Source organism: Nylanderia fulva, unplaced genomic scaffold (genome assembly GCF_048542155.1).
Source record: "Nylanderia fulva isolate GAGA-0341 unplaced genomic scaffold, ASM4854215v1 Scaffold161, whole genome shotgun sequence".
NCBI lineage: Eukaryota > Metazoa > Arthropoda > Insecta > Hymenoptera > Formicidae > Nylanderia > Nylanderia fulva.
The window spans coordinates 1-27,058 of NW_028189846.1; the positions used below are offsets into that span (position 1 = coordinate 1).

General features: G+C 35.6%; 1 protein-coding gene, 1 long non-coding RNA gene and 1 pseudogene across 3 annotated transcripts; 2 read left to right on the forward strand and 1 right to left on the reverse strand.

Annotated features, from left to right (window-relative positions):
* On the reverse strand, positions 1 to 738 carry LOC146723882 (small subunit ribosomal RNA; annotated as a pseudogene; the record flags this gene model as incomplete).
* Positions 739 to 6,641: 5,903 nt separating this feature from the next.
* On the forward strand, positions 6,642 to 8,119 carry LOC146723883 (uncharacterized). Its single transcript, XM_085480945.1, has 2 exons — positions 6,642 to 7,192; positions 7,296 to 8,119. The coding sequence occupies exons 1-2, from the start codon at positions 6,661 to 6,663 to the stop codon at positions 7,478 to 7,480; spliced, it is 717 nt and encodes a 238-aa protein (XP_085337071.1). The 5' UTR covers positions 6,642 to 6,660; the 3' UTR covers positions 7,481 to 8,119.
* Positions 8,120 to 14,615: 6,496 nt separating this feature from the next.
* Positions 14,616 to 24,189, forward strand: LOC146723884 (uncharacterized). 2 transcript variants are annotated; one of them, XR_014924321.1, is made up of 4 exons: positions 14,616 to 14,778; positions 14,867 to 15,040; positions 21,512 to 21,673; positions 23,916 to 24,189. It is a non-coding gene; the product is annotated as an uncharacterized LOC146723884 (long non-coding RNA). The 2 variants fall into 2 exon arrangements; XR_014924320.1 differs by lacking the exon at positions 23,916 to 24,189 and adding an exon at positions 23,550 to 23,587.
* The last annotated feature ends 2,869 nt before the right edge of the window (positions 24,190 to 27,058 follow it).

The window sequence follows — 27,058 nt, forward strand, 5'->3', positions numbered from 1 at the left end:
ACGCGAGCTTATGACTCGCGCTTACTGGGAATTCCTCGTTCGTGGGGAACAATTGCAAGCCCCAATCCCTAGCACGAAGGAGGTTCAGCGGGTTACCCGGGCCTTTCGGCCAGGGAACACACGCTGATTCCTTCAGTGTAGCGCGCGTGCGGCCCAGAACATCTAAGGGCATCACAGACCTGTTATTGCTCAATCTCGTGCGGCTAGAAGCCGCCTGTCCCTCTAAGAAGATTTGTTTGTACGTTGGTAGTAAAAACCCGCCAGCCGAAGCCGGGGGCCTTCGCGATACCATAAGGTACGCCTATTTAGCAGGCTAGAGTCTCGTTCGTTATCGGAATTAACCAGACAAATCGCTCCACCAACTAAGAACGGCCATGCACCATCACCCACCGAATCAAGAAAGAACTATCAATCTGTCAATCCTTCCGGTGTCTGGGCCTGGTGAGGTTTCCCGTGTTGAGTCAAATTAAGCCGCAGGCTCCGCTCCTGGTGGTGCCCTTCCGTCAATTTCTTTAAGTTTCAGCTTTGCAACCATACTTCCCCCGGAACCCAAAAGCTTTGGTTTCCCGGAAGCTGCCCGCCGAGTCATCGGAGGAACTTCAGCGGATCGCTAGCTGGCATCGTTTATGGTTAGAACTAGGGCGGTATCTGATCGCCTTCGAACCTCTAACTTTCGTTCTTGATTAATGAATGAGGGAGAGAATGAGAGCGTTGCGGAAGTGAGTGAGATACCGTGTATGAGAGTAATTGGTGCGAGACTCCGTAAATTCCTGTTTACGGAGACGAACAAAATTTCTAAGAGTGCGAGTGAGAAAATACTGGACATTGTGGGAGAATATGAGGAACAGATGATGAAAATGTTGTGCAAAAATGAGAGAATACAGGGAAAACTGGATGAGTGTATGCGTCGAGCGAGTCGGGATTTAGCCTACGGCGAAAGTGGAATGAGCTATGCGAGCGTGAGTGCGAAAAATGTTGAAAAGAGCGTGATTGAAAAGTACAGGAAGTGAATGTGAAAACGAGTGAAAACGAAAGAGAAGAGTTATGCGGTAATAGTGAGGGCGGATGATGCAAGTGCGAATGTGACAAGTGAGGAAGTAAAGGAGAGAATGATGAAGCATGTGAGCAAGTCACTGAATGTGCGTGTGAAAGCGGTGAGGAAAGTGAGGAATGGAGGTGTAGCGATTGAGACGATGAGCGAGAGTGAGTTTAAAAGAATAAGAGAGTGTGGTCAGTTTAAGAATGCTGGCCTAAAGGTTGAGCTGCCTCGCAAGATAGGCCCAAAGATCATCTTGTACGTTGTGCCGAATGATATGGTAAGTGAAGTGTTAATGAGAGAAATGTATGAGAGGAGCTTGAAAGGGCGAGTGGATGAGAGAGTATTTATGGAACGTGTGCGTGTTGTGAGTAGGAATGCGAAGAAAGATGCAACCTGCGGAAATGTGATATTAGAAGTTACGAGTGCAATAAGAAATGTGCTCTGTAGTGACGGACGAGTGTTTGTGCATTGGAAGGCCTTTAGGGTGAAAGAGTTTTTCAGTGTGCTGAGGTGCCACAAGTGCTTCGCATTTGGGCACATGATGCGGCAATGCACCGAAAAGGAAAGACTGTGCCAAAAATGTGGATGTGTAGGACACATGATGAGAGATTGTAAAAAGGAAAGTGTGTGTAGAAACTGTAAGCTGAAAGGGAGCAAATGTGATCACTCGGTTCTGTCCGAAGTGTCTCCGCAATACGTGAGAGCGTTAGAGAGAGAGAAAGCGAGAATAAATGACGAATGAATGGTGCGTGAATGTGGTGCAGTATAACTGCCAGAGAGCGTATGCAATTATGTGTGATCTGGGTGAGATGATGCGCGAACGTCGAGTGAGTGTAGCACTGCTGCAAGAACCGTATGAAAGGCATGGACGTGTGGTGGGCTTGCCCATAGGTATGGATGTGATTGTGTGCGAAAGTGGGACGGTGAAAACAGCAGTGGTGGTAAATGACTCTAGGTTAGACGTGATGTGCGTGAGAGAGTGTACGAATAAGCTTGGAGTGAGTGTGTGGTTGAAGGGGGACTTTGGCGAAATGTATGTGGTGTCCATGTATTGCCAGTATGGTAAGTGTATCGAGCCGTACTTGGCGTACATAGACAGAGTATGTGAGACGGCCGGGAGAAAGCGTCTGCTGATAGGTATGGATGCGAATGCCGTTTCTCCCTTGTGGTATAGCAAGGGTGGAGGCAGCAGAGAGAGTGAAGCGCGTGGTAGAATGATTGAGGAATGGATGATTGCGAGCGGGATGAATGTTGTTGAATGAGCCAAGCGAGTTTTACTCGTTCAGCGGGCCGAATGGGGAGAGTGACATCGATGTTACTTTCGTGAACGGCGTGAATGGAGGGTGCCGGTATGAGTGGGAAGTAAAGCCGACTGGGGAGTGATTGACCATAACGTATTGTTAATACGGATGGTACACAGAGAGAATGTAGGTACGAATGAGGGCATGCGTAGATGGGTGTGCAAGGACGTAGACTGGGAAGGATATATGTGTGATATGCGAGAGAGTGCGTTAGAGGATGCAGCGAGCGCCATAGACGAAGCGGATGCGCAGAGCTGTGTAGAGCGAATGATGAAATGGATCCATAGTGCGAATGATCGATGGATGAAGAGATGTAAACCTGTGTATGCTAGGAAGCTTGTGTGGTAGACGGATGAGCTTGAAAAACTGAAGAAGGCTGTAGGAAGGAGCAGACGTGCCTACCAGCGTGCGAGAAAGAGGAATGGAAGCAGAGTGGAAGAAAGAATGAATGAATATAAGTATGTTTTGCGGGAGTATAAGGAGGAAATGCGAAGAGTGAAAGGGGAAAATTGGAAGCGATTTGTGTGCGTGACTGGGAAGAGGGATCCATGGAGCGATGTATATAAGGTGTGCATGGGAAAGCGTGATAGGGTAAGATTAAGTGGCATAAAAGTGGGTGATAGAGTGACGAATACATGGAAAGAAAGCGCGGATGAGCTAATGAAGAGATTCTTCCCGGCAGCAAGGACGAACGTGGCGATAGACGCCAGGGGAAACGTGAGGGAGGAAGAAAAGCAGTTTGAATGGAGCGAAGTGGATGTGGCAGTGAGATCGATGAAAGTGGGTAAGGCACCTGATATGGATGGTGTGAGTGCTGAAATGTTGCGAGCGATTTGGCGTGCTGTCCCGGTATGGATGAAAAGAATGTATGATGTATGTCTGAATACAGCGTGTTTTCCCCCGGCGTGGAAGACTGCGCGGGTGGTAGTGTTATTGAAGTCTCCCGATAAACCTAGGTCGGACCCTGGGTCTTATAGGCCCATTTGACTGCTGTCCGTGCTGGGGAAAGTGTTGGAGCGAATGATGGTTGGAAGACTCGAGCGAACGATGGGTGGAAGAATGTGTGACGCCCAGTACGGATTCGTAAGGAATCGGTCGACCGAGGATGCATGGAATCGAGTGCATGACTGGGTGAATGGGTCGAAGAGAAAGTATGTGTTAGGAGTGTTCGTGGACTTCAAAGGAGCGTTTGATAACCTAGAGTAGGAATGTGTGATCGAGAAATTGCGTGAGGTTGAATGTGAAGAAATTGAATTATGGAAGAGCTATTTTAGCGGCAGGCGTGTATGCATGATGGGTGCGTGTGACACAGTGTGGAAAGACGTAAAGCGTGGCTGCCCGCAGGGCTCCATCTGTGATCCATTTATATGGAACCTAATGATGGATGAACTGTTGTGGCGGCTGCGTGAGAGTGAATGTAAAGTGGTGAATCCCTCTCACTCTTCGTCGGTCTTCGAGGTGAATCCCTCTCAAACTTGACGTACGGCCCCGGCCAGCACTCGCAGCCTGTGCCGCTTCCCCATACGACTCACGCAAGTCCGTCATGTCTCCATCCGCACCGCTGGAGGCCTCCATAATGGGGCGCCAGCAGTTAAAGGATTCGACAGCAGACGGCCTCTCGCGCACCGAGTCGCCCTCGAGGATACGCGACAAACAGGACTTATTGTTCTTCTTGTAGAGGGATTGCACAATTGCATACTCCCTCTTTCTCCTCTGCTCCCTGCTCTCTCGCTTGACTAGAGGACAGTGCTTCTTTGCCGAAACGCGTTGCGGAGGGCGCACTTGTAGCGGCCGAGGGAAGATCATGCCCAGCCATCTCTTGATAGCCAAGACGTCGACACTCCCCGCCGTCAGAGCATCTCTTGCCGTGCCAGCAAGAGTATCAGCCTCGTAGCTACGGAACGCCGCACTCTGCTCTACGAGTGATTGTATCTTGTCCCGCAGCCTCTGAGAACTTTGTTCAGGGGAAGGCTGATGTGCGCTTTGATCGTCAGTACTAGTCTCAGTGGCCGCAGGAATGGTGTCGGCTCGTGTCATCACCGCACCATCCCTATCGCCCTCATCGATCACAATCGCGCGACGCAATTGGATCTTTTGGCAGAAGTCTCTAACCATCACTCGGTAAGGCTCCTGTTGCCGTTTACCCTTGATGGCTTCGAGACTCCTATTGGGGAACCTTGTCTCCAGATACTGGTTAATGAAAAGCTCCCCGGCTAAGTGCCTTCAGCCTCAGCTCGTGCCATGAGTCTAGTTTCCACAACTGACCATCTGGCCTTTACGCGGTCAACATTGATAGCACTGTTGGCTTGTAGTGGGTGAGCACGTACTTTGTGGACACCAAGACCACGCAAGTTCCGGAACCTCGCCGAACACTGCTCACAGCTGACCATTTCCTCCTCTAGGCTGTCCACTTCAGCCTGGCTGGTCCTTATAGTGGTATGCGACGGACCAGCTGCGACCCCGTCAGGGTCCTCCGCACCTCTCGCGCGCTCACTCAAGCGAGCACTCGCACGCAGACCCCGGGCCATCCGAGAACCCGGGACATCAGAATCATTCTTAGCTTTATTCATAATTTACTGCGTGTAGGGGGGCAAACGGATTGACAACCGAGAGCCCCCCAAAAAACCCCGGTCTTTCTTGGCCCCACAACTCACCATGACCGTAGGCGCATGGGCCGAAGCCGTTAGGGGCGCACTTCGCTGTACACTCGCTTAGTCGACACCTACCGAGTCTAAACTTTCAAAGTAGGCCGTTTCCGGGAGCACCACAAGGAGGTGGAGGTACAACTTGGACGTGAGAGGCTGAAGGTCCTTACTAGAGGACTTCGTTGGCGCATCACGAACCAACCACGACTCTCTCTAACAAGGGACATGTCACAACTGTCCGGAACCGATTTGATTCTCCTTGAAATATGTTGTTAAATACACAGATCTAAAAGACACGTATTTTTTTATACGTGCGCAATTTGAGTTTTAAGGGGTGAAACACCCCTTTAAAGAATAACGGTATTTTTCTTTAGGATCAAATATCTGCTAAACTATAAGAGATATAAAGAAAAAACGTACAACAAATTTTAATGGCTTGAAGAGTACTTTAAAGTTATATGAACAAAAATTTTTTTTTTTTTTTTTTTTTTTTAAAAAACCCTCACCACCTAATTTTTTTTTTCAAAATTAAAAATTTTGTTTTACCTAATTTAAAGCTTATTTTTTTCCAAATTCAACCATGTGTAATAAAGTTATGTTACGAAATATCATTTTCGAAAATTAATTATAAACGCTCCCGTATATACGCTCATCCGTGCTATGTGCGTAAGTAATTACCGTCGAACAATAAAATATATAAAAAATGTTTTTGTATAATTCTTATTTATGTTTTCTATGTATTTATAACTGCGTATTGTGTATATTTAGATTTAAAAAAAAATTTTTAAATATAATTAATAAGAATTTTTTAAATATACCCCCTGCTTTCTTATTATTTCTTTAATATTTAATTTCTTCTATAAAAATTAAAAACAATTATATTTTATAATAAAATTATTTTTTAATTGAATCTTGCGAATACCAATGTCGCAATATTTGGCATAAACAAATTTTATATCTTACGTTAAAATAAATAATAAAATAAGATTATGTGATGACGTATTTCTGATAAGTTAATATAAATTGTTCATGTAGCAGCATAATTCTCACAGTCGGTGTAGTCTTTTCGTTGTAATAATATCTGTGTAAACTGTTCTTTTATTGCAATAGAAAGCAAAATATAACATCTTTGAATATGATTATCAATCCGCTTAACGTTGTTAGACTTTTATTGGTGTCAATAAATTCAATATATTTAACAGAAACGCCAGTAACTGAAGCAGAAGTGGAATTAAAGGAAAACATTAAAAAAATATTACTGGATAGCGTTTTTCATTATAATGGGGTGGAAGTAACGGAAGAAATATATCTCGATTATGAAGAACCTTATAAATTACATAGTTTTGAAATAATTGAAGATGACGAAGAAGCATGGCATGAAGATAGTTTAAATTCTCATCCTCATTGTTCAAATGATGATACAAATTTTGATAGTTCTTATAAAAGACGAGCTGTTGAGTATTGGCGATTTCGGGACACTGATGAAAACAGTAATGACAGAAAAAGGAATCGTCCTCTAAGAGTAGTACAAAATAAATTTAGAAGAGTTTCATCTGAACGTCAGTTAAGGCGATGGGAAGAACAAATACAATCAGGTGGAAGTCGTACAGAAAAATTATCTTACATCTCCAAATTTACACATGATAAATTTACTGCAGCTGTCGAATCAGGATTCATGGTTCATGATATTGATTTAAAAAGATGGGCTTTACAAGCTCAAGAAGAAATAGGAAATTTAAATCCTATATTTAAAGCATCTCACAGTTGGATAGCAAGATTTAAGAAGTCTCACCGAATTGTTTCAAGAAAAGTTACGAAGTTTGTCACTAGAAGAACATTAGAAGATTCTGCTGATTTGCAAAAATCAGCTGATGATTTTCTGGAAACAGTAAAACCTCTTATTGAACAGTTTGGATCTGAAAATATTTACAATTCAGATCAAAGTGGTTTCCAATTGGAACTTCACTCTGGAAGATCATTGTCTAACCAGGGAGAAAAGAAAGTAGAACGTGTCGTGCAATCCATATCATCAACAACCCATTCATATACGATACAACCAATAATATCCTGTAATGGCAATTTGTTGTCCCCTTTATTTATTGTATTAAAAGAAGCTAATGGTAAATTTGGACCAAGAGTACAAGAAAATTTATTTAAAGCAGAAAATGTTATTGTAAAAGCATCGAAATCTGGTAAAATGACATCAGGTATTTTCCTTTTATAATTACTTTTTTTAACAACCTTATTTTATTTAACAATTTAATAAGAGTCATAAAAAAACTATTAAATTAACATTTATATTTTGTACAGATCATTTTAAAATGTGGTTAGAAGAAGCTTATTTCGCAAACATTGGTCCTAATAGCGTTCTTCTTATCGATTCATGGACTGGACATTGCCCCAATATGATTTCGGATTTAACACCTCCTGGAACACATATTACTACTATGATAATACCGAAAGGAACTACAGGGAAAATGAACCATGAATCCTGATTCGACAGCTGCAGTAAATTTATCATGTGTAAATTTGGAGATGTAAGATAATTTTTCTGTACGACTTCCACCTGATTGTATTTGTTCTTCCCATCGCCTTAACTGACGTTCAGATGAAACTCTTCTAAATTTATTTTGTACTACTCTTAGAGGACGATTCCTTTTTCTGTCATTACTGTTTTCATCAGTGTCCCGAAATCGCCAATACTCAACAGCTCGTCTTTTATAAGAACTATCAAAATTTGTATCATCATTTGAACAATGAGGATGAGAATTTAAACTATCTTCATGCCATGCTTCTTCGTCATCTTCAATTATTTCAAAACTATGTAATTTATAAGGTTCTTCATAATCGAGATATATTTCTTCCGTTACTTCCACCCCATTATAATGAAAAACGCTATCCAGTAATATTTTTTTAATGTTTTCCTTTAATTCCACTTCTGCTTCAGTTACTGGCGTTTCTGTTAAATATATTGAATTTATTGACACCAATAAAAGTCTAACAACGTTAAGCGGATTGATAATCATATTCAAAGATGTTATATTTTGCTTTCTATTGCAATAAAAGAACAGTTTACACAGATATTATTACAACGAAAAGACTACACCGACTGTGAGAATTATGCTGCTACATGAACAATTTATATTAACTTATCAGAAATACGTCATCACATAATCTTATTTTATTATTTATTTTAACGTATTAAAGATTTTATTGTAAAAATTATAACTTATCTGGAACACGTACACATAATCTTATCTTATGATTCATTTAACGTAAGATATAAAATTTGTTTATGCCAAATATTGCGACATTGGTATTCGCAAGATTCAATTAAAAAATAATTTTATTATAAAATATAATTGTTTTTAATTTTTATAGAAGAAATTAAATATTAAAGAAATAATAAGAAAGCAGGGGGTATATTTAAAAAATTCTTATTAATTATATTTAAAAATTTTTTTTTAAATCTAAATATACACAATACGCAGTTATAAATACATAGAAAACATAAATAAGAATTATACAAAAACATTTTTTATATATTTTATTGTTCGACGGTAATTACTTACGCACATAGCACGGATGAGCGTATATACGGGAGCGTTTATAATTAATTTTCGAAAATGATATTTCGTAACATAACTTTATTACACATGGTTGAATTTGGAAAAAAATAAGCTTTAAATTAGGTAAAACAAAATTTTTAATTTTGAAAAAAAAAATTAGGTGGTGAGGGTTTTTTAAAAAAAAAAAAAAAAAAAAAAATTTTGTTCATATAACTTTAAAGTACTCTTCAAGCCATTAAAATTTGTTGTACGTTTTTTCTTTATATCTCTTATAGTTTAGCAGATATTTGATCCTAAAGAAAAATACCGTTATTCTTTAAAGGGGTGTTTCACCCCTTAAAACTCAAATTGCGCACGTATAAAAAAATACGTGTCTTTTAGATTTGTGTATTTAACAACATATTTCAAGGAGAATCAAATCGGTTCCGGACAGTTGTGACATGTCCCTTGTAAGTACCATCGCAGCGTGTTGCTTTGAGGACCGAGAGAGTCATAGTTACTCCCACACAATCCTTTTTGTATTCTTCTATTTCGATTGGATCCGGATCGTCACAGTTTTATGAAATCTTCTTTGAGATCTTCAAACTTATATTCCCTGTCTACGTCATAAATTATAAGAGTAGGATTTATTTTCCTTGGCTCCTCTACTTTCAATTTCTTTGTTGTTAGGTTTATTCTTTTCACAAAGTCCCCGTCTCTTTCATCCACTTCCACCACTACTCCTTTTCCTCTCATTTGCCTTATTGCCTTTATCCTCAGCCTTTTATTTGTACTTGTCAGTTCCTTTATAACCTCCTTCTTTATTTCACTATTTGTTCTCGCATCTTCGTCTTCTTTTATAGGTTTAATTAGTACTACTTTGTGCATAGTATCTGACCTCCTTTCTTTTTCTTTTACAGCACCTGTAGCAGGCCTTGGAGTTCCTGCCGTAACATTGGCATAGGAGAGTCCTTTAGGCCTCAAGTCAGCAACAGCTTGGTAAGCAGCTTTCCATTTTTCTTTTTCTAAAACTACATTATGTAGTCTATTTTCTAGTACTGCCCATTTGGACAATATGTATTTTATTGCAGATTTTGTTATTTTGTTGTTATCATTAAACATGAATGTCTCGAGCTGTTCCTTTGTCTCCATCATCTCCTCTACTTCATTTACTCCTGTGCTCTGTTCTAATCTTTCATATCCATCCTTCTCATTTTCAGAATCACTCAGCCTTGTGTTCCCTTCATGCGTCTCTTCAGTGTCTTTTTGGGTACTACCCGAAGGAGGTGGTGATCTACTTACAGATCCCCTTCGCGCAAACAGCAATTCTCTTTTTCTCTCTTTTTCGGCGTTCAGAGTTTCGGTTACTTTCGTGCCAGCATTAGTCGTTACCAAAGTATCAGCCAAGTTTTTGTGTTTTTGTTTGAGTTTTGTTCTTTCCATGTATATCCCACGAGTATGGCAGGAAAAAAAATGTCCACTCAGGCAGAGCCTCCATCACCTGGGTAAGGCGACTTATATACCACAGAGGTTGCGCCAGGTGCCCCTGGGGGATCGTTTGCGGTCGCGCAACTTAACCTCCCCGCGGCCATGCAGCCCCAGACACGATGCCTCCCATCCTGGCTTGAAAGGGACCTCGGGGCCCCGGGTGCGTCATGCCCGTACTACTGTCGAATCGTCAGTAGCCTCCTGAGGAAAGTAGATAGGAACAGATGTCCGTGGTTGATTTAACGTGCGGTACCTGCTCAGAGAGCTTAATCACACAACCCCCATGGGTGCGGAATTGGGATAAGCCCAATCAGCTCGTTCCAGCAGGCCAGGAACTACCAGTAGCGCCTCCGAGTTTGTAGGACTCTTCGGCAACCCACCGGTTGGGGCGAGCGCCTGTCCAACGCTCTACCAGCTGTGCAGGACTGGTGCCCGAGCAGATACGCTGCTCACCCGTCGAGGCCCGAGAGCCCCTAACCAGCATGCGGCTTCTACCACTACCCCCACGAGTCCGACCTCAATTGCCGGGACGAGGGACGAATCCCCCTGGGCAACCCGACTCCCGTGGTACCAGTCAAGATCACTGGTTGGATCTTCGTGGCCGAGACCACTCCCAGCTTTCGGAGGCTTACACCTCCCAGGCAGTGGTCGGCCTATGTTCCTCGGGAACATCGGCTTCTCTTATCCTCCTTTCAGCATCGCCCTCCTTCTCTGAAATACAATCTTCGCATACACACCAACACTTAACTTTCCTTTGCAAAGAAGTTAGATAAAAACATGTTTAATAATTGTTCTATTCCGGTCATAAAAATATACAAAAATGAATGATATAATCTCTAAAAACTCACCTTTAAAAGAAGGTAAAAAAAGGCGACCAGTTAAGGGCACGCCATTAACAAAAATTATCCATTGCAAACCCATGTAGAATCCTAGGCAAAATTAACCATTGCAAACCCATGTAGAATCGTACCCGTTGCAAACCTATGTAGAATCCTATGAAAAATTAACCATTGCAAAAAACCCATGTAGAATTGTATTAAAAATTATCCATTGCAAACTTATGTAGAATCCTACATTGCAAACCCATGTACAATAGAATTGTATGAAAAATTATCGATTATAAACCCATGTACAATCGTAACAAAAGTAATGAAATAAAAAAAAAATTGCGCCAAGTGAAAGTAGAAACTTGTACCAGTGGAAAATTAAAGTTGCAGACATATATAGAGTCGTATAATGAATCAGTAAAAATTTAAATTTGCAAATGTAGAATCGTACCATAAAAAAACTTATCTTTTAAAAAAAAAGATAAACAAGATGCCAAGTCCATGCGCCATGTAAAAAAGAAATAAAAAAATTTTATAAAAACCTCCATCTTCATCTCGACTAAGAGCCAAACGCGATGTTATTGCGACAAATTAATATTTTAGAAAATTTTTGGAAACTGAGGAATTTGAATCCTATGGTTGGGATCTCAAAAATTCCCCTTGTTCCTTCTCTTAACATCCCCTGTAAGAAAAAGACGAGAAAAATATTGGTCCGAAAGTCGGCTGAATCGGGAATCGAACCCGAGACCTTCCGCTTGCCGGGCGACTGCTCTTCCAGCTGAGCTATTCAGACACTTACAAATCAATATTTCTCTCAATGTTTATAACCCCCCACCCCCCACCAAAGCGTCGTACCTGGTCTAAACGCAACAAACATTAATAAGAATATTTGTCAGTCAGCTCTCCTATTTTTTAAAAACCTCCATCTTCATCTCGACTAAGAGCCAAACGCGATGTTATTGCGACAAATTAATATTTTAGAAACTTTTTGGAAACTGAGGAATTTGAATCCTATGGTTGGGATCTCAGAAATTCCCCTTGTTCCTTCTCTTAACATCCCCTGTAAGAAAAAGACGAGAAAAATATTGGTGGGGGGTTATAAACATTGAGAGAAATATTGATTTGTAAGTGTCTGAATAGCTCAGCTGGAAGAGCAGTCGCCCGGCAAGCGGAAGGTCTCGGGTTCGATTCCCGATTCAGCCGACTTTCGGACCAATATTTTTCTCGTCTTTTTCTTACAGGGGATGTTAAGAGAAGGAACAAGGGGAATTTCTGAGATCCCAACCATAGGATTCAAATTCCTCAGTTTCCAAAAATTTTCTAAAATATTAATTTGTCGCAATAACATCGCGTTTGGCTCTTAGTCGAGATGAAGATGGAGGTTTTTATAAAATTTTTTTATTTCTTTTTTACATGGCGCATGGACTTGGCATCTTGTTTATCTTTTTTTTTTAAAAGATAAGTTTTTTTATGGTACGATTCTACATTTGCAAATTTAAATTTTTACTGATTCATTATACGACTCTATATATGTCTGCAACTTTAATTTTCCACTGGTACAAGTTTCTACTTTCACTTGGCGCAATTTTTTTTTTATTTCATTACTTTTGTTACAATTGTACATGGGTTTATAATCGATAATTTTTCATACAATTCTACTGTACATGGGTTTGCAATGTAGGATTCTACATAAGTTTGCAATGGATAATTTTTAATACAATTCTACATGGGTTTGCAATGGTTAATTTTTCATAGGATTCTACATAAATTTGCAATGGGTACGATTCTACATGGGTTTGCAATGGTTAATTTTGCCTAGGATTCTACATGGGTTTGCAATGGATAATTTTTGTTAATGGTAGGAAATGACTCGGTTAATAAAAAATTCTTTGTCATTCCGTATATAGATAAGATCTCAGAAATGATTGTTTCCTCGGTACAAAATAAAAATTGTATGGTAGGATATAGATGTCTCAACAAACTGGATAATATTATTAAAGCACAGAAAGATAAAACTAAACATCCATGCAATTCGAATGTGGTTTATAAGATCAGTTGCAATAATTGTAATGCATCTTATGTAGGCCAAACAAAGAGGCAATTGCAGACGCGAATTAAAGAACATAAAAATAATATTAGGTTGGACTCAACGAAACATTCAGTAATTTCTGAACACATAAGAAATGAACATCATACTTTTAATTGGGACAATGTTAAGATCATGGACAACGAAAATAATTATTATAAAAGACTCATTTCTGAGATGCTACATATCAAGGAACAAAAAAATGGACTAAATTTAAACAAAGATACTGAGTTACTTAGCGAGTCGTATTTTGATATTTTGGATATATTAGCGAACAATAAATAATAATAAGACAAATAGGACATTAACGAGTCAAACATAGATATTAGATCATACTGTATATAAACACGCACGCTCTCCGATCAAGTAGAGTTTAAAATGAGCTGTCTTTCTGTATTGTTGGTTTGTTATGTGTCATCCTTAATAACTGTTAATGAGTGGCAAAATTGTCAAGAAGGACGATGATAGGTAAGCATACTACCAATTGTAGGTGATATATATTATAATTTGGACATACGTTGATCGGTAATTTTTTATTAATCGCAGCGCCTACGGAACGGGTTAATTTCTCGCATATTAACGATGAAACTATCCGAGATCTGAACAAAATCAGAGATCATATCGAGGCGAACATTGTTGGACAGGACGGATTAGAACACGCGTTAATTGCTCAAAAACTCTCGATTCTGAATAACTATAATTAAATTTCGATATTATGTGAATTTGTATAAATTTATATTTCAATAATTATACTGAAGAAGACCGCGTGCGGTCGAAACGTTTATAGAATGATTGTAATTTGCGTTAGTTTTAATATAATGACTGTAGTTTCATAATTTATACATGTAATAAATGGTAGTTGACTGAACATCTCGCATATTCAGCTCGATAAGTTGGCCTTATTTTTATCACTTTGTTTTCAATATACGAGCGACAATTTGTATTAATTTATAAATAAAAATTGTTTTTAAAAATTAAAACGATGGAGACAATTTAAACACATTTAAACGCCGCGCTGGTACGTTGCCATACTAGCATATTTTACTTTGTTATAAATGGCTGCCCGATTTTTAAGTCGTAACACGTTATCTTATTAAGGGGTTATACCTACCTATAAGACCGAAAAAAACATGTATTTTTAGTAATTTCTTTTAAACTGAAAGATTTTTTAAAATAAATGATTAATTATTCAAATGTATACATTTTGAAGTATCTATAGAATTTTTTTATTACAAAGTATTAAAAAACAAAGAAGATATATCATCAAGAGCATTTTTTGTAAGTTTTTGCGGTGTCGAATTCCCCATTTTCTCTTCATACTGCCTGTTTTAAAAAACATTAAAATCCATATAACTTTTATATGTGTGTGTAAAACATTTTTTTATATCTTATACTGAAATAAAAAAACCAATTTTTTTCAAGGGGGGGAGGTGTTTTACTAGATGTCAAAATACGCAGTTAAAAAAAATACGAGTTTAATATTTTTCAATGCTTCAAAACATATTCCAAGTTGATTAAAATTAGTGAGGGTCACTTCCAATCTTTTCCTTGTTAGTTTTAACAATATTAGTTCAGTCAGTAATATTGAATTTTCCATTAGCTTTCATGAAATAGGCGTCTACGATTTACCTGCGATGATTACACTTATTACAAATATGAGATCACAACCATTGCACGCGTACATTGGTCATTCTATGGGCGAATCTGTTTTTTACGTAATGGCAACAGAGCGTCCAAAAATTGCTAGAATTGTAAAAATAATGTCCAGTTTCGGACCAGAAGTTTTTTTAGATCATATGAGAGGTCCACTACGATCGATGTTTTATTTGGTGAAAAAGATGCAGGTAATAATATGTAAATATAATATACTACTTTGAGCTAGAATAAAATTAAGTAAATTGCATTTTGAATAGAAGATATCTTTAATTGCAGCCAATAATTCGAGTTTTGTTCCATGATGAATTAATCCCACGAAAAGTTTTTGAAACGGCAATGGCATTAATCGGCAGCAACCCAAATTTCTTTCTATCGCAGATGTGCGCTATTTTCATATTTTCAGTCTTCGGTTACGACCGTGAGCAGTTTACTTACGTGAGTAATAACTGAGTAAGTATTTGTCTGCGAATTATAATAATAAATTTAAAAGGTTCTAATATGCGAATAAAAATCATATCAAACAATTTTCAAACCGTTGGACGAGAATATATCACAGATAAAAAATTAAGAAAACGTTTTGAAGCTTGATCTTTTATTGTGTGTATACATTCACACACACTCACATATATATATTGATAATAAAATATATATATATATATGTAGGACTTTTTTTAGACGAACGGTATCAAATAAAAATTTTTCAAGTCTTTATAAAATAAAGATATATTCAATAGAAATTACAAGAGAATTCGGTAATTATTCGGTGATGTTCACGGCAACGAAATCGAGCGAGGACTGTCTAACTTCTTTCTGTCCTCGACAGCCCATTGCCTGTATTTATATCCCTTCTTGTCGGTTTCTAGACTGTTCTTCAATTTTCAGTTAGTTCCCTAACTGCTGCCCTCGTCAAGGTAATCCTAACTTATTTATAAACAAAGTCATGCGAGCTGACTCACTTTGCCTTGTTCGTGTCCTTATTATTGTAAAGAGTTTGTCTCTCGCAAATAACAAGTGAGACAAATATTATCGTTCGCTTATACACAAAAATCATTCGCTCGATATAATTATATTCTAAAATAATCCCAATCCTACATATATATATATATATATATATATATATATATATATATTGAGAATACAAAACATATTTCTTTTTTATTCTCTTAAACATTATAAATATATACGTATAAGTAAATATGTATTTCTTTTGCATCAATATAGAAACACCAATAAATATTATGTTAGGCGATTGAAGAATTACAGGTAGCCAAAAAGATAATACAAATATTACATTTTTTTAAGTAATTCTAGTCAATAAATTTATTTTATAGAACTTTAAAACTTACAATTAGTTTCAAAAGTTGATGTTAGAAATAATAATAAGAAATTATGGAAAATAATATTTTCTATTGTTATAAAGTAATGCATAAATAACACAACATTCTATATATCTTGTCCAAAATTTTAAAAAATTACTATATAAAGTAGCTCGTTGTCTTCATTTGTTATTGTTCTTGAATATTGATTTGTTAAAATAATTAAAAAAATAACGAATAATTTTTATTATTATTACTACTTACGTAATATTATTACTTTTAAGAATGTTTTGTTTTTTACGGTTTTACATGAGAAATCAATGATATACCTAAAGTTTTTATAAAACACAAAATATTTATATTATTTAAATATTTATTAATATTAAAATATAACAAAACAGTGTAATAAATTACGATATTGATATCGATAATGTTGAATCTTAATATTTTAATCATAGAAAATATTTTCCAAAAAGATTGCTTCAAAATATTAAAAAAAAAAACATTTATTTCCTTAAACATGTTGAATTCTAAACATGTAATAAATATTTAATACGAAGAAGCAATTTAATCTTTTTAAAATTAATTCGTAAAATTTATTTGAATTGTATTTTAATAACCTTGTTGAGATAGGTGCGCATAGGTATAGGAATTGGTTTTATTCACACCGTACTTTCTTCTTAATTATCCTTTATCTATATTTTTCTTTACATGTGTGTTCTCTTTTACGTTCTTAATCAGAGTGCGAGATTCGCCACGTCTCTTGCGCTTCTCGCCTCGTTACTTGCCAGTGACATCTACATACATATACGTAGTATAGATTTACCGCTAAATTCAATACACCTCCTTAAATTTATACTACGGATTTACAATAATTTTAACATTGTTCGGAATTTTTCTAAATTGGTTCTCCCTAGTGATTTTGTTAATATATCAGCTATATTATTCTCAGATTCGATCTTAACAACATCAATCATTCCATTCTCGACGCATTCGTGTACAAAATGGTAGTGAACTTCTATGTGTTTCGAGTTTTTCGTAAAGTTACCAAATTTAGCGATTGCCACCGCTCCCGAGTTGTCTTCGTATATCGTTATCGGTCTTACAATGTTGACCTGAAAATCTTTTAGTAAGTTCTTTATTACTTTGATTTCGCTCACAAACTCGGATAGCGCTACATATTCGGCGTGCGTTGATGACTTGGTCACACTTCCCTGTTTCCTCGTCTTCCAATATACTATGTTTCCATATAATCGAATTACATATCCCGTCGTCGATTTTCGATCCATTGTATCGTCTGCCCAATCCGCATCCACGTAGCAGTCTATCATATCTTTAGTTGTTTTTCTTTTGTATGTTAACATAATGTCTTTGGTATAATATAAGTACTTTAAGATCCTTAACGTATATCTGAAGTGTGTCTCATCACAACAATTTTGGAATCTACTTAAGTAATTAACGCTAAAGCTTACATCTAGTCTTGTTCCTGTACTTATGTATAACAATGCCCCTATTAGATTTCTAAATTTCAAATCATTCTTCACTACCTGTGCCGGTTCTAATTTTAGATTTTGTTCCATCGGCGTGTTATACCATTTTGAATCTATAATACCATATTTTCTCGCTAATGATTCGATATATTCTCTTTGATCTAAGGTTATTTCGCTTTTGTCACGCTCGTTCTTTATATTAATGCCTAAATAAGTTCTCACCTCACCCAAGTCTTTCATTTCAAATTTGTTCGACAGTTTATCTTTGACATTTCTAAGATTTTTTTCATTCTTCCCACATAATAGTAGGTCATCTACGAAAATTATTAGATAGATTGTATCATCTTTTTCGCCTAACATGTACAGGCAGTAATCACTAGCGCTTTTCCTGAAACCTAAATTCTGTAAATGCTGGTCTAGACACTCGTACCATGCTCTTGGGCTCTCTCGTAGCCCATACAGTGCTTTATATAATCTACACACTCTGTTTGTTCCATCCTCGTAGCCTTTTGGTTGGGTTACATATATTTCTGATCTAATTTTACCGTTCAAAAAAGCCGCTTCCACATCCATTTGTAATATTATTAGTTCATACTGACAACAATGAGCCAAAAGTAATTTCAACGTTTGCATTCGTGCTACCGGAGAGTATAAATCGTCCAGTCCCTCTTTTTGCTGGAATCCCCTCACTACGAGTCTCGCTTTTTTTCTATTGTCTGCTTTAGTCGTATATATCCACTTTACCTCTAATACTTTCTTATCTCTCGGTTTATTTACTAGCTTCCAGGTTTTATTTTTCATCAAGCATGCCATTTCCCTATCCATTGTCTTTTTCCAATCTAATGATTCCTCGCTCTTTACCGCATTTTCATAACTAGTCGGAGTATCTGCGCTTACAAAGTTTACATATATGCAGTTTGAATGGACTAACGTTTCGCCATACCTCTCTGGTTTTTTTTTCTCTCTTTCTGACCTTCTTTCTTCCGTTTCTTGTTCATTGCCGTTATTTATTACCGTTTGTTTATTGGGTGATTCATAACTATCTATGTTTACACTTTCATTCCCTGTGTTTCTATCTCGCGTTTCCTTTCCGCATCCCATCCTATCCTCGTTATCCTTGGCTTCGTCCAAGTAATCGTTTTCCTCATCTTGGAATCCTATGAGATTTATGTCCTCCTCTATAATATCTACATGTCTAGCAATTATCACTTTATTATTAATTAAAACCCTATATCCTACAGGTTCATATCCCAATAATATTCCTAAATCAGCCTTTCTATCCCACTTCGACCTTCTTTTCTCCTCTGGAACTCGTACAAAAACCTTACTCCCGTATATCCGCAGATTTCCAATATTCGGTCTTTGCCCTGTTAATATCTCATATGGTGTTTTTTTTTCTATCGTGTTTGCTAGCGTCCGATTCTTTAAATATGCTGCTGTCTTAATTACTTCCGGCCAAAACCTTCCATTAACCTTAGCTTCCGAAAATAGACATCTAGCCGTGTCCATTATAGACCTATTATATCGTTCCGCTGTACCGTTCAACTGATGTACATAAGGCGGGCATGGATCTATTATAATTCCCTTCTCTCTAACTAATCTGTAAATATCTCTGTTCATATATTCTTTACCATTATCACATCTTAGCCTTTTAATTTTCTTGCCTGTTATATTTTCGACCGTATTAATGTACTCGATAAAGCATTCGTAAACCTCGCCTTTTGATTTCAACGTGTACACTCTGGCTGCTTTGCTATAGTCATCGATAAACGTTAAAAAATATTTCTCTCCATTGTTTCCGGTCGTGCTATGTGGACCATTTAAGTCCGTGTGAACTATATCTAAGAGATCAGTCGCTCGTCTTCTTTGGTTTTCAAAAGGCAAATTATGCATTTTGTTTTGTATGCATGTACCGCATTTAAAAAATTCTGACTTTAACTCGCTTGGCAAGCCTTCAACTAGTTTGCCTTTGTACATAGTATTTAAGTAATTAAAATTCACGTGCCCTAACATCCTGTGAAATTTTTCTTTCTGGGTTATATGTCGATTATTTTTGATTGTTACATTTGATTCCTTATTAGTTATATAACTCCGCAATTTATACAAACCATTTTCTTTAAATGCTATCGCGATCAATATATTATTCTCATTATATATTTTTGATGTGTTATTTACCGAGACAATTTTATTTTTATTCGTTACTTTTGCAAAACTCATTAAATTTCTTTCCATCTCCCGTACATAGAATACATTTGATACCTTAATATTCATTCTTTTCCCGTAAATTAGAAAATATGTTTGAATATTGCCCACCTTCGTGGCTTGCACAGTTCTGCCATCCCCCACTTTTACGCTAATTGGAGTTTTTAATTGAACATAATCTGTAAAATGCGACTCGTTATTTATTATATGATCCGTGCATCCGCTGTCTAAAATCCATTCTATTCTATCGCTTTCGCTTTCGTTTACCTCTATTTGTCTATTCCTATTTTCATTTGCTACTTCGGTGCAAAATGAGCCCATACTTCCGTGATTCGTATCATGCCGTCGGTTCCCTTCGTTGCGCTGTTGCCAACCGCTGCCTCGTTGAGTCGTCCCTCGACCCCGTCGTCCTCTGTAGCTTTCGCCGCGATACTGCTGCTGTTGTGGCGATTGGTGGGCACCTCCTTGCCAGTGTGCCCATCCGCTGGTTCCGTTTCCCCTAGGGTTTCCTTGGTGCCACGTGTTTCTACAGTTCGCTTTTAAGTGTCCAGGCTTGCCACATCCGAAACATGTCTTTTCTGGATACTTCCGCTCCGACTTGAATGCACTTGTTCTGCTCTGATTCTGACAGTTATCGCCCTTTTCTCTTGTCTCCCACAAGACTATTTTATTCTTCAGAAATTCGCATGTTTGGTCCGCTTCCTTCACTGCATCAATCAGATCGCCAATATAGCTAAGCGAATCTGGTAGCGTTCGCAGCATGTAATTCAGTTTTTCCCTTTCTGACACTGTTGCGCCAGCACCTTTCAACTCATTTATTAATCTTTCAAACTCCGTAAAGAATGTACTTGACTCTTCATATTCTTTCAGCTTTATCTTTTCCAGTTTATTACGTACACATATTTGGATGGCCGTTGATTCTCTCGTGTACATACTATCCAGTTTCTTCATTAAGCCATATGCGGTTTCTTCTTCACTTACAAACTCTAACTGGTCATTAGTGATACCGCTATATATATAATTCATTGCCTTGAGATTTTGTTCATTCCATGTCGTTTCGCTGTCCGTTGGTAATCGTGCCCTCGTGGCTACGGCATCACATTTTTTCCATTTCAGATACATAAGTGTTCTTTTTTTCCAGATATTGTAATTCCTTCCATCAAAAACTTGGATTTTAATTTCATCCGACATTATCCTTCTGGTTCTCTTGCCTGGAACCTTTTTTTTTTTGAGTTTTTCCTTACTTATTTCTCTTCTCAGCACGTGCTCGTCACTCGTTCACATGCACGTATTCAGCACGTGTTCAGCACACTCGTTCACATGCACGTATTATTTTTCTTAATTATTAATGAACAACCACGTTCTGCTACCATGTTGAGATAGGTGCGCATAGGTATAGGAATTGGTTTTATTCACACCGTACTTTCTTCTTAATTATCCTTTATCTATATTTTTCTTTACATGTGTGTTCTCTTTTACGTTCTTAATCAGAGTGCGAGATTCGCCACGTCTCTTGCGCTTCTCGCCTCGTTACTTGCCAGTGACATCTACATACATATACGTAGTATAGATTTACCGCTAAATTCAATAAACCTTATGTGTTATTTAAAAATGTTTATATGACCTGCTAATTTATAAGTCAACTTGATTGTGAACATAAAAAAATGTATTAAAATTATATATTATTCGATTAAAAATATAAGTCGTTAAAATTTATAAAAATTTTGTATTAATTTAAGAATATATAATGCTCTGTTAAGAATTAACGCTTCTATAAATTATTTTAATTTGTACAATATAATAATATGCTAAAAAATTTTCTTATTGTTTAAAAATATCACCAAAATTGTGAACGATTATATATTTACGAGTAAATTATTATTATTATGAAATAAATAGAATTTTGATTGCAGCCAGTATTGCGAGTTTTGTTCCATGACGAACTATTTTCGGAAGCTGCTTCCAGCACACTAATAATATTAATGGGGTGCAACCTGAATTTTTTTCGAGAAGAGTTGTGCGCCAACAATCTCGTATTTATGCCCTACGGTTACGACCCAGAGCAATTGAATTATGTAAGTAATAATTCTTTTGCAAATAATAGTAATAAATTCGAAAATCTCTAATATACAAATACAAAATTAGATGCGAAAAGAGCTAATAAAAACCAGACGCATATGTATGTTAAATAACAAACTTTTGTTTTCACATTCTTCTCTAATTATTTTATGCAAAACTATTCTCTTCTTTTAATTCTTTTTATTTATTTAATAAATTCTTTTAATATTTTATATTAAAATAACTATAGAAGAATTGAAAATTTATTTATCTATTGTGTAAGATATAAAATTTTATTTTGAAATTATATTATATATTATTTATAATTTGGTATTAGAGAAAGCGAGAGAGAAAGAGAACAAGAGAAAAGTTAAAAATTATTATTTAATTAGTTTATATAAAATAATTGGAGGGAGAGTTTAAAAAAGATATATAAAATAAATAAATATATGTATTTTAATGTATAATATAATTAGAGAGGAGTGTACAGACAAGTTTGTCGCGCATAATATCTGCGCCTGATTTTAATTAATTCTTTTCATATCTAATTTTTTGTAAAATATCGCAATCAAAGAATGATTATTACGTTTCAGGATTGTGCGATTACACTTCTAATCGAAATTTGTATTTATATACACTAGACAACATAAGCGCACGCTGCGCGCGCTATTGTTTGATTTTGTTTCATGATTTTATTTAATTTTCTTTAATTTTATTTTAAACTCTACTGTCAAATTGTTAAAAACCCTCGTAATGACAGCTGCTCAATGCTACGAATATAACGCGAATCGAGACAACCAATTAACATCGCAAAAAAAGACAACAATAAACTTCGAGAAATAAAATTATTGACTTTACATGCTTCTTTAAGAAATGGATATATATATATATATTCATACATATATACATATATATGTGTATATATATATATATATATATATATATATATATACAGGGTGATTCAGGAGGAAAGGTAAAGATTTTAGTGGGTGATAGTATAGGCAAATGCGAACAAAAAATGTCCTATTAACATGTGTCTTATTTTTATAATTATGAATACTGTTGCTCTCATAAAAGAACGTCAAGATGACCTCAGAAGAGCTACACGTAGTACAGTCAAAAGAATTAGAAAGTGTATTGAAGTCGGAGGTGGCATTTTTGAAAATCAACTTTGAACTTAGTCATTTGCGTCTACTTTTGTTTGTGCCTTTGACTTTTTTCTGCTGTGAGTGGTTTATTGTAACCAATAAAAATAAGACACATGTTAATAGGACATTTTTTGTTCGCATTTGCCTATACTATCACCCACTAAAATCTTTACCTTTCCTCCTGAATCACCCTGTATATAAAATATAATATAAAAATTCTCTGTATATATGTATAAAAGATAAGTGTTAAATTAGTGTTAAAATATATATATATATATATATATATATATATATATATATATACATATATACAGGGTGTCCGGTAACTAACGGACCAATGATTAAGGGCGGATTCTTTGGCCAATTTGGAGACGATTTTTTCTTAGCAAAAATGTTGAGAAGTCAATTATTTTCAAGTTCTAAGCGATTGAAAAAAATGGTTTTTTTTTTTAAACTAAACGTTTTGGAGTTAAAAGTCTAACATAATTACATTCTTCAGTTAATTTCAGGTAAAGTTTACTATAATAAAATTTTAATTTGAGGCTTAGTTATAAAAATACATAATGACAAATATTGGAAAGTTGTAAAAAATGATGACCTTTTTCGACATTTTCGCTGAGAAAAAATCGTTCCCAAATTGACCAAATAATCCATTTGTAATCGTTGGTCCGTTAGTTACCGGACACCCTGTATATATGTGTATGTGTGTAGTATATACGCATATGTGTTTTTACTACTTATTTAGACTCAGCTATCCTTTATGGTGAATCACCTACCCATCCCCGTCTCGCTTAAGACTGTGATGCACATTGTTCAAGTAATCGAATCGCGTACGCCTACTTCTTTATTGATAAATAATGTAATTATAAGATTTTTTTAGTAGAGATTGTAACTTGACTTTATATATATCCCAGATATAGCAAGCTGACGTAATTAAATGTCAAAATGACGTCATTTTGATATTAAATGACATTATTTTGTTGTCGAATGACGTCATTTTAACGTCAGCTTGCTACCTGGGATGTAGATAATACTTCGTATTTTTATAATCGGAAATATAGTCTTTAAAAGAAATTATTATGCATGATAATTCGAAAAATGTTTCTTCCAGAATGTGAACAGATTTTACAATGTACTACCCAACGTAATGGATATGCACGAAGTGCCGTGGCCCAATTTTAATCATCTGGACTTTGTATTTGCTAAGGATGTGTCAAAGCTTTTGTACGAAAGAGTTTTGAAGATCATGAAAGGGAAATATTCAAATGAACAATGATATGATAATAAAATACATTGAGAGATGATATGAATATTGTACACTATAAATGCTAGTAATAAACACGATTGATGTCAATTACGTTATTTTCAATAAAACAAGCTTTCAATTATCGCCGACATCAGCTGCACCCAAAACGCACTAGCTGGAGGTTGTACGATTGGATTTGTTCTTTGAGATCTTAAATTAATATACACACATATCAGGATTGGAAAGTAACGAGTTACTTGTAACGAAGTTACAGTTACAGTTACTTTTTTTCGGTAACTATAACTTAACTTCGTTACTTTTTTCCATCTGTAACTGTAACTGTAACTTACAAGGGACATGTCACAACTGTCCGGAACCGATTTGATTCTCCTTGAAATATGTTGTTAAATACACAAATCTAAAAGACACGTATTTTTTTATACGTGCGCAATTTGAGTTTTAAGGGGTGAAACACCCCTTTAAAGAATAACGGTATTTTTCTTTAGGATCAAATATCTGCTAAACTATAAGAGATATAAAGAAAAAACGTACAACAAATTTTAATGGCTTGAAGAGTACTTTAAAGTTATATGAACAAAAATTTTTTTTTTTTTTTTTTTTTTTTAAAAACCCTTACCACCTAATTTTTTTTTTCAAAATTAAAAATTTTGTTTTACCTAATTTAAAGCTTATTTTTTTCCAAATTCAACCATGTGTAATAAAGTTATGTTACGAAATATCATTTTCGAAAATTAATTATAAACGCTCCCGTATATACGCTCATCCGTGCTATGTGCGTAAGTAATTACCGTCGAACAATAAAATATATAAAAAATGTTTTTGTATAATTCTTATTTATGTTTTCTATGTATTTATAACTGCGTATTGTGTATATTTAGATTTAAAAAAAAATTTTTAAATATAATTAATAAGAATTTTTTAAATATACCCCCTGCTTTCTTATTATTTCTTTAATATTTAATTTCTTCTATAAAAATTAAAAACAATTATATTTTATAATAAAATTATTTTTTAATTGAATCTTGCGAATACCAATGTCGCAATATTTGGCATAAACAAATTTTATATCTTACGTTAAATGAATCATAAGATAAGATTATGTGTACGTGTTCCAGATAAGTTATAATTTTTACAATAAAATCTTTAATACGTTAAAATAAATAATAAAATAAGATTATGTGATGACGTATTTCTGATAAGTTAATATAAATTGTTCATGTAGCAGCATAATTCTCACAGTCGGTGTAGTCTTTTCGTTGTAATAATATCTGTGTAAACTGTTCTTTTATTGCAATAGAAAGCAAAATATAACATCTTTGAATATGATTATCAATCCGCTTAACGTTGTTAGACTTTTATTGGTGTCAATAAATTCAATATATTTAACAGAAACGCCAGTAACTGAAGCAGAAGTGGAATTAAAGGAAAACATTAAAAAAATATTACTGGATAGCGTTTTTCATTATAATGGGGTGGAAGTAACGGAAGAAATATATCTCGATTATGAAGAACCTTATAAATTACATAGTTTTGAAATAATTGAAGATGACGAAGAAGCATGGCATGAAGATAGTTTAAATTCTCATCCTCATTGTTCAAATGATGATACAAATTTTGATAGTTCTTATAAAAGACGAGCTGTTGAGTATTGGCGATTTCGGGACACTGATGAAAACAGTAATGACAGAAAAAGGAATCGTCCTCTAAGAGTAGTACAAAATAAATTTAGAAGAGTTTCATCTGAACGTCAGTTAAGGCGATGGGAAGAACAAATACAATCAGGTGGAAGTCGTACAGAAAAATTATCTTACATCTCCAAATTTACACATGATAAATTTACTGCAGCTGTCGAATCAGGATTCATGGTTCATGATATTGATTTAAAAAGATGGGCTTTACAAGCTCAAGAAGAAATAGGAAATTTAAATCCTATATTTAAAGCATCTCACAGTTGGATAGCAAGATTTAAGAAGTCTCACCGAATTGTTTCAAGAAAAGTTACGAAGTTTGTCACTAGAAGAACATTAGAAGATTCTGCTGATTTGCAAAAATCAGCTGATGATTTTCTGGAAACAGTAAAACCTCTTATTGAACAGTTTGGATCTGAAAATATTTACAATTCAGATCAAAGTGGTTTCCAATTGGAACTTCACTCTGGAAGATCATTGTCTAACCAGGGAGAAAAGAAAGTAGAACGTGTCGTGCAATCCATATCATCAACAACCCATTCATATACGATACAACCAATAATATCCTGTAATGGCAATTTGTTGTCCCCTTTATTTATTGTATTAAAAGAAGCTAATGGTAAATTTGGACCAAGAGTACAAGAAAATTTATTTAAAGCAGAAAATGTTATTGTAAAAGCATCGAAATCTGGTAAAATGACATCAGGTATTTTCCTTTTATAATTACTTTTTTTAACAACCTTATTTTATTTAACAATTTAATAAGAGTCATAAAAAAACTATTAAATTAACATTTATATTTTGTACAGATCATTTTAAAATGTGGTTAGAAGAAGCTTATTTCGCAAACATTGGTCCTAATAGCGTTCTTCTTATCGATTCATGGACTGGACATTGCCCCAATATGATTTCGGATTTAACACCTCCTGGAACACATATTACTACTATGATAATACCGAAAGGAACTACAGGGAAAATACAACCATTAGATGTTTATGGATTCAGAATTTGGAAAAATTTTGCTAAAAGATTTTCAGATGCGGTTTTACTGTTGGAAAGTAATATAAACTTACATGAACGAAATAATATAATAAAATTGCAATCTTTGATACATAATCAATTGTCATCCCCACGATATCAAAACTTATTTAAATATTCGTGGTTTAAAAGTGGTTATACGAATGAAAGACCAGACGAATTCGAAAATCCAGTACACTTTAGTTTAGACGAAACTTTAACAAAATGTGATATCGAAGGTTGCAATAATATAGCTGTAGTAAGATGTTCTTGGTGCAAGAA

Bases quoted from the DNA above. Each gene is read 5' to 3' on its own strand.
- LOC146723883 (XM_085480945.1), top strand. From the start codon at position 6,661: ATGGTTCATGATATTGATTTAAAAAGATGGGCTTTACAAGCTCAAGAA. The intron at 7,193-7,295 runs GTATTTTCCTTT...TATTTTGTACAG, and splicing joins ATCTGGTAAAATGACATCAG to ATCATTTTAAAATGTGGTTA.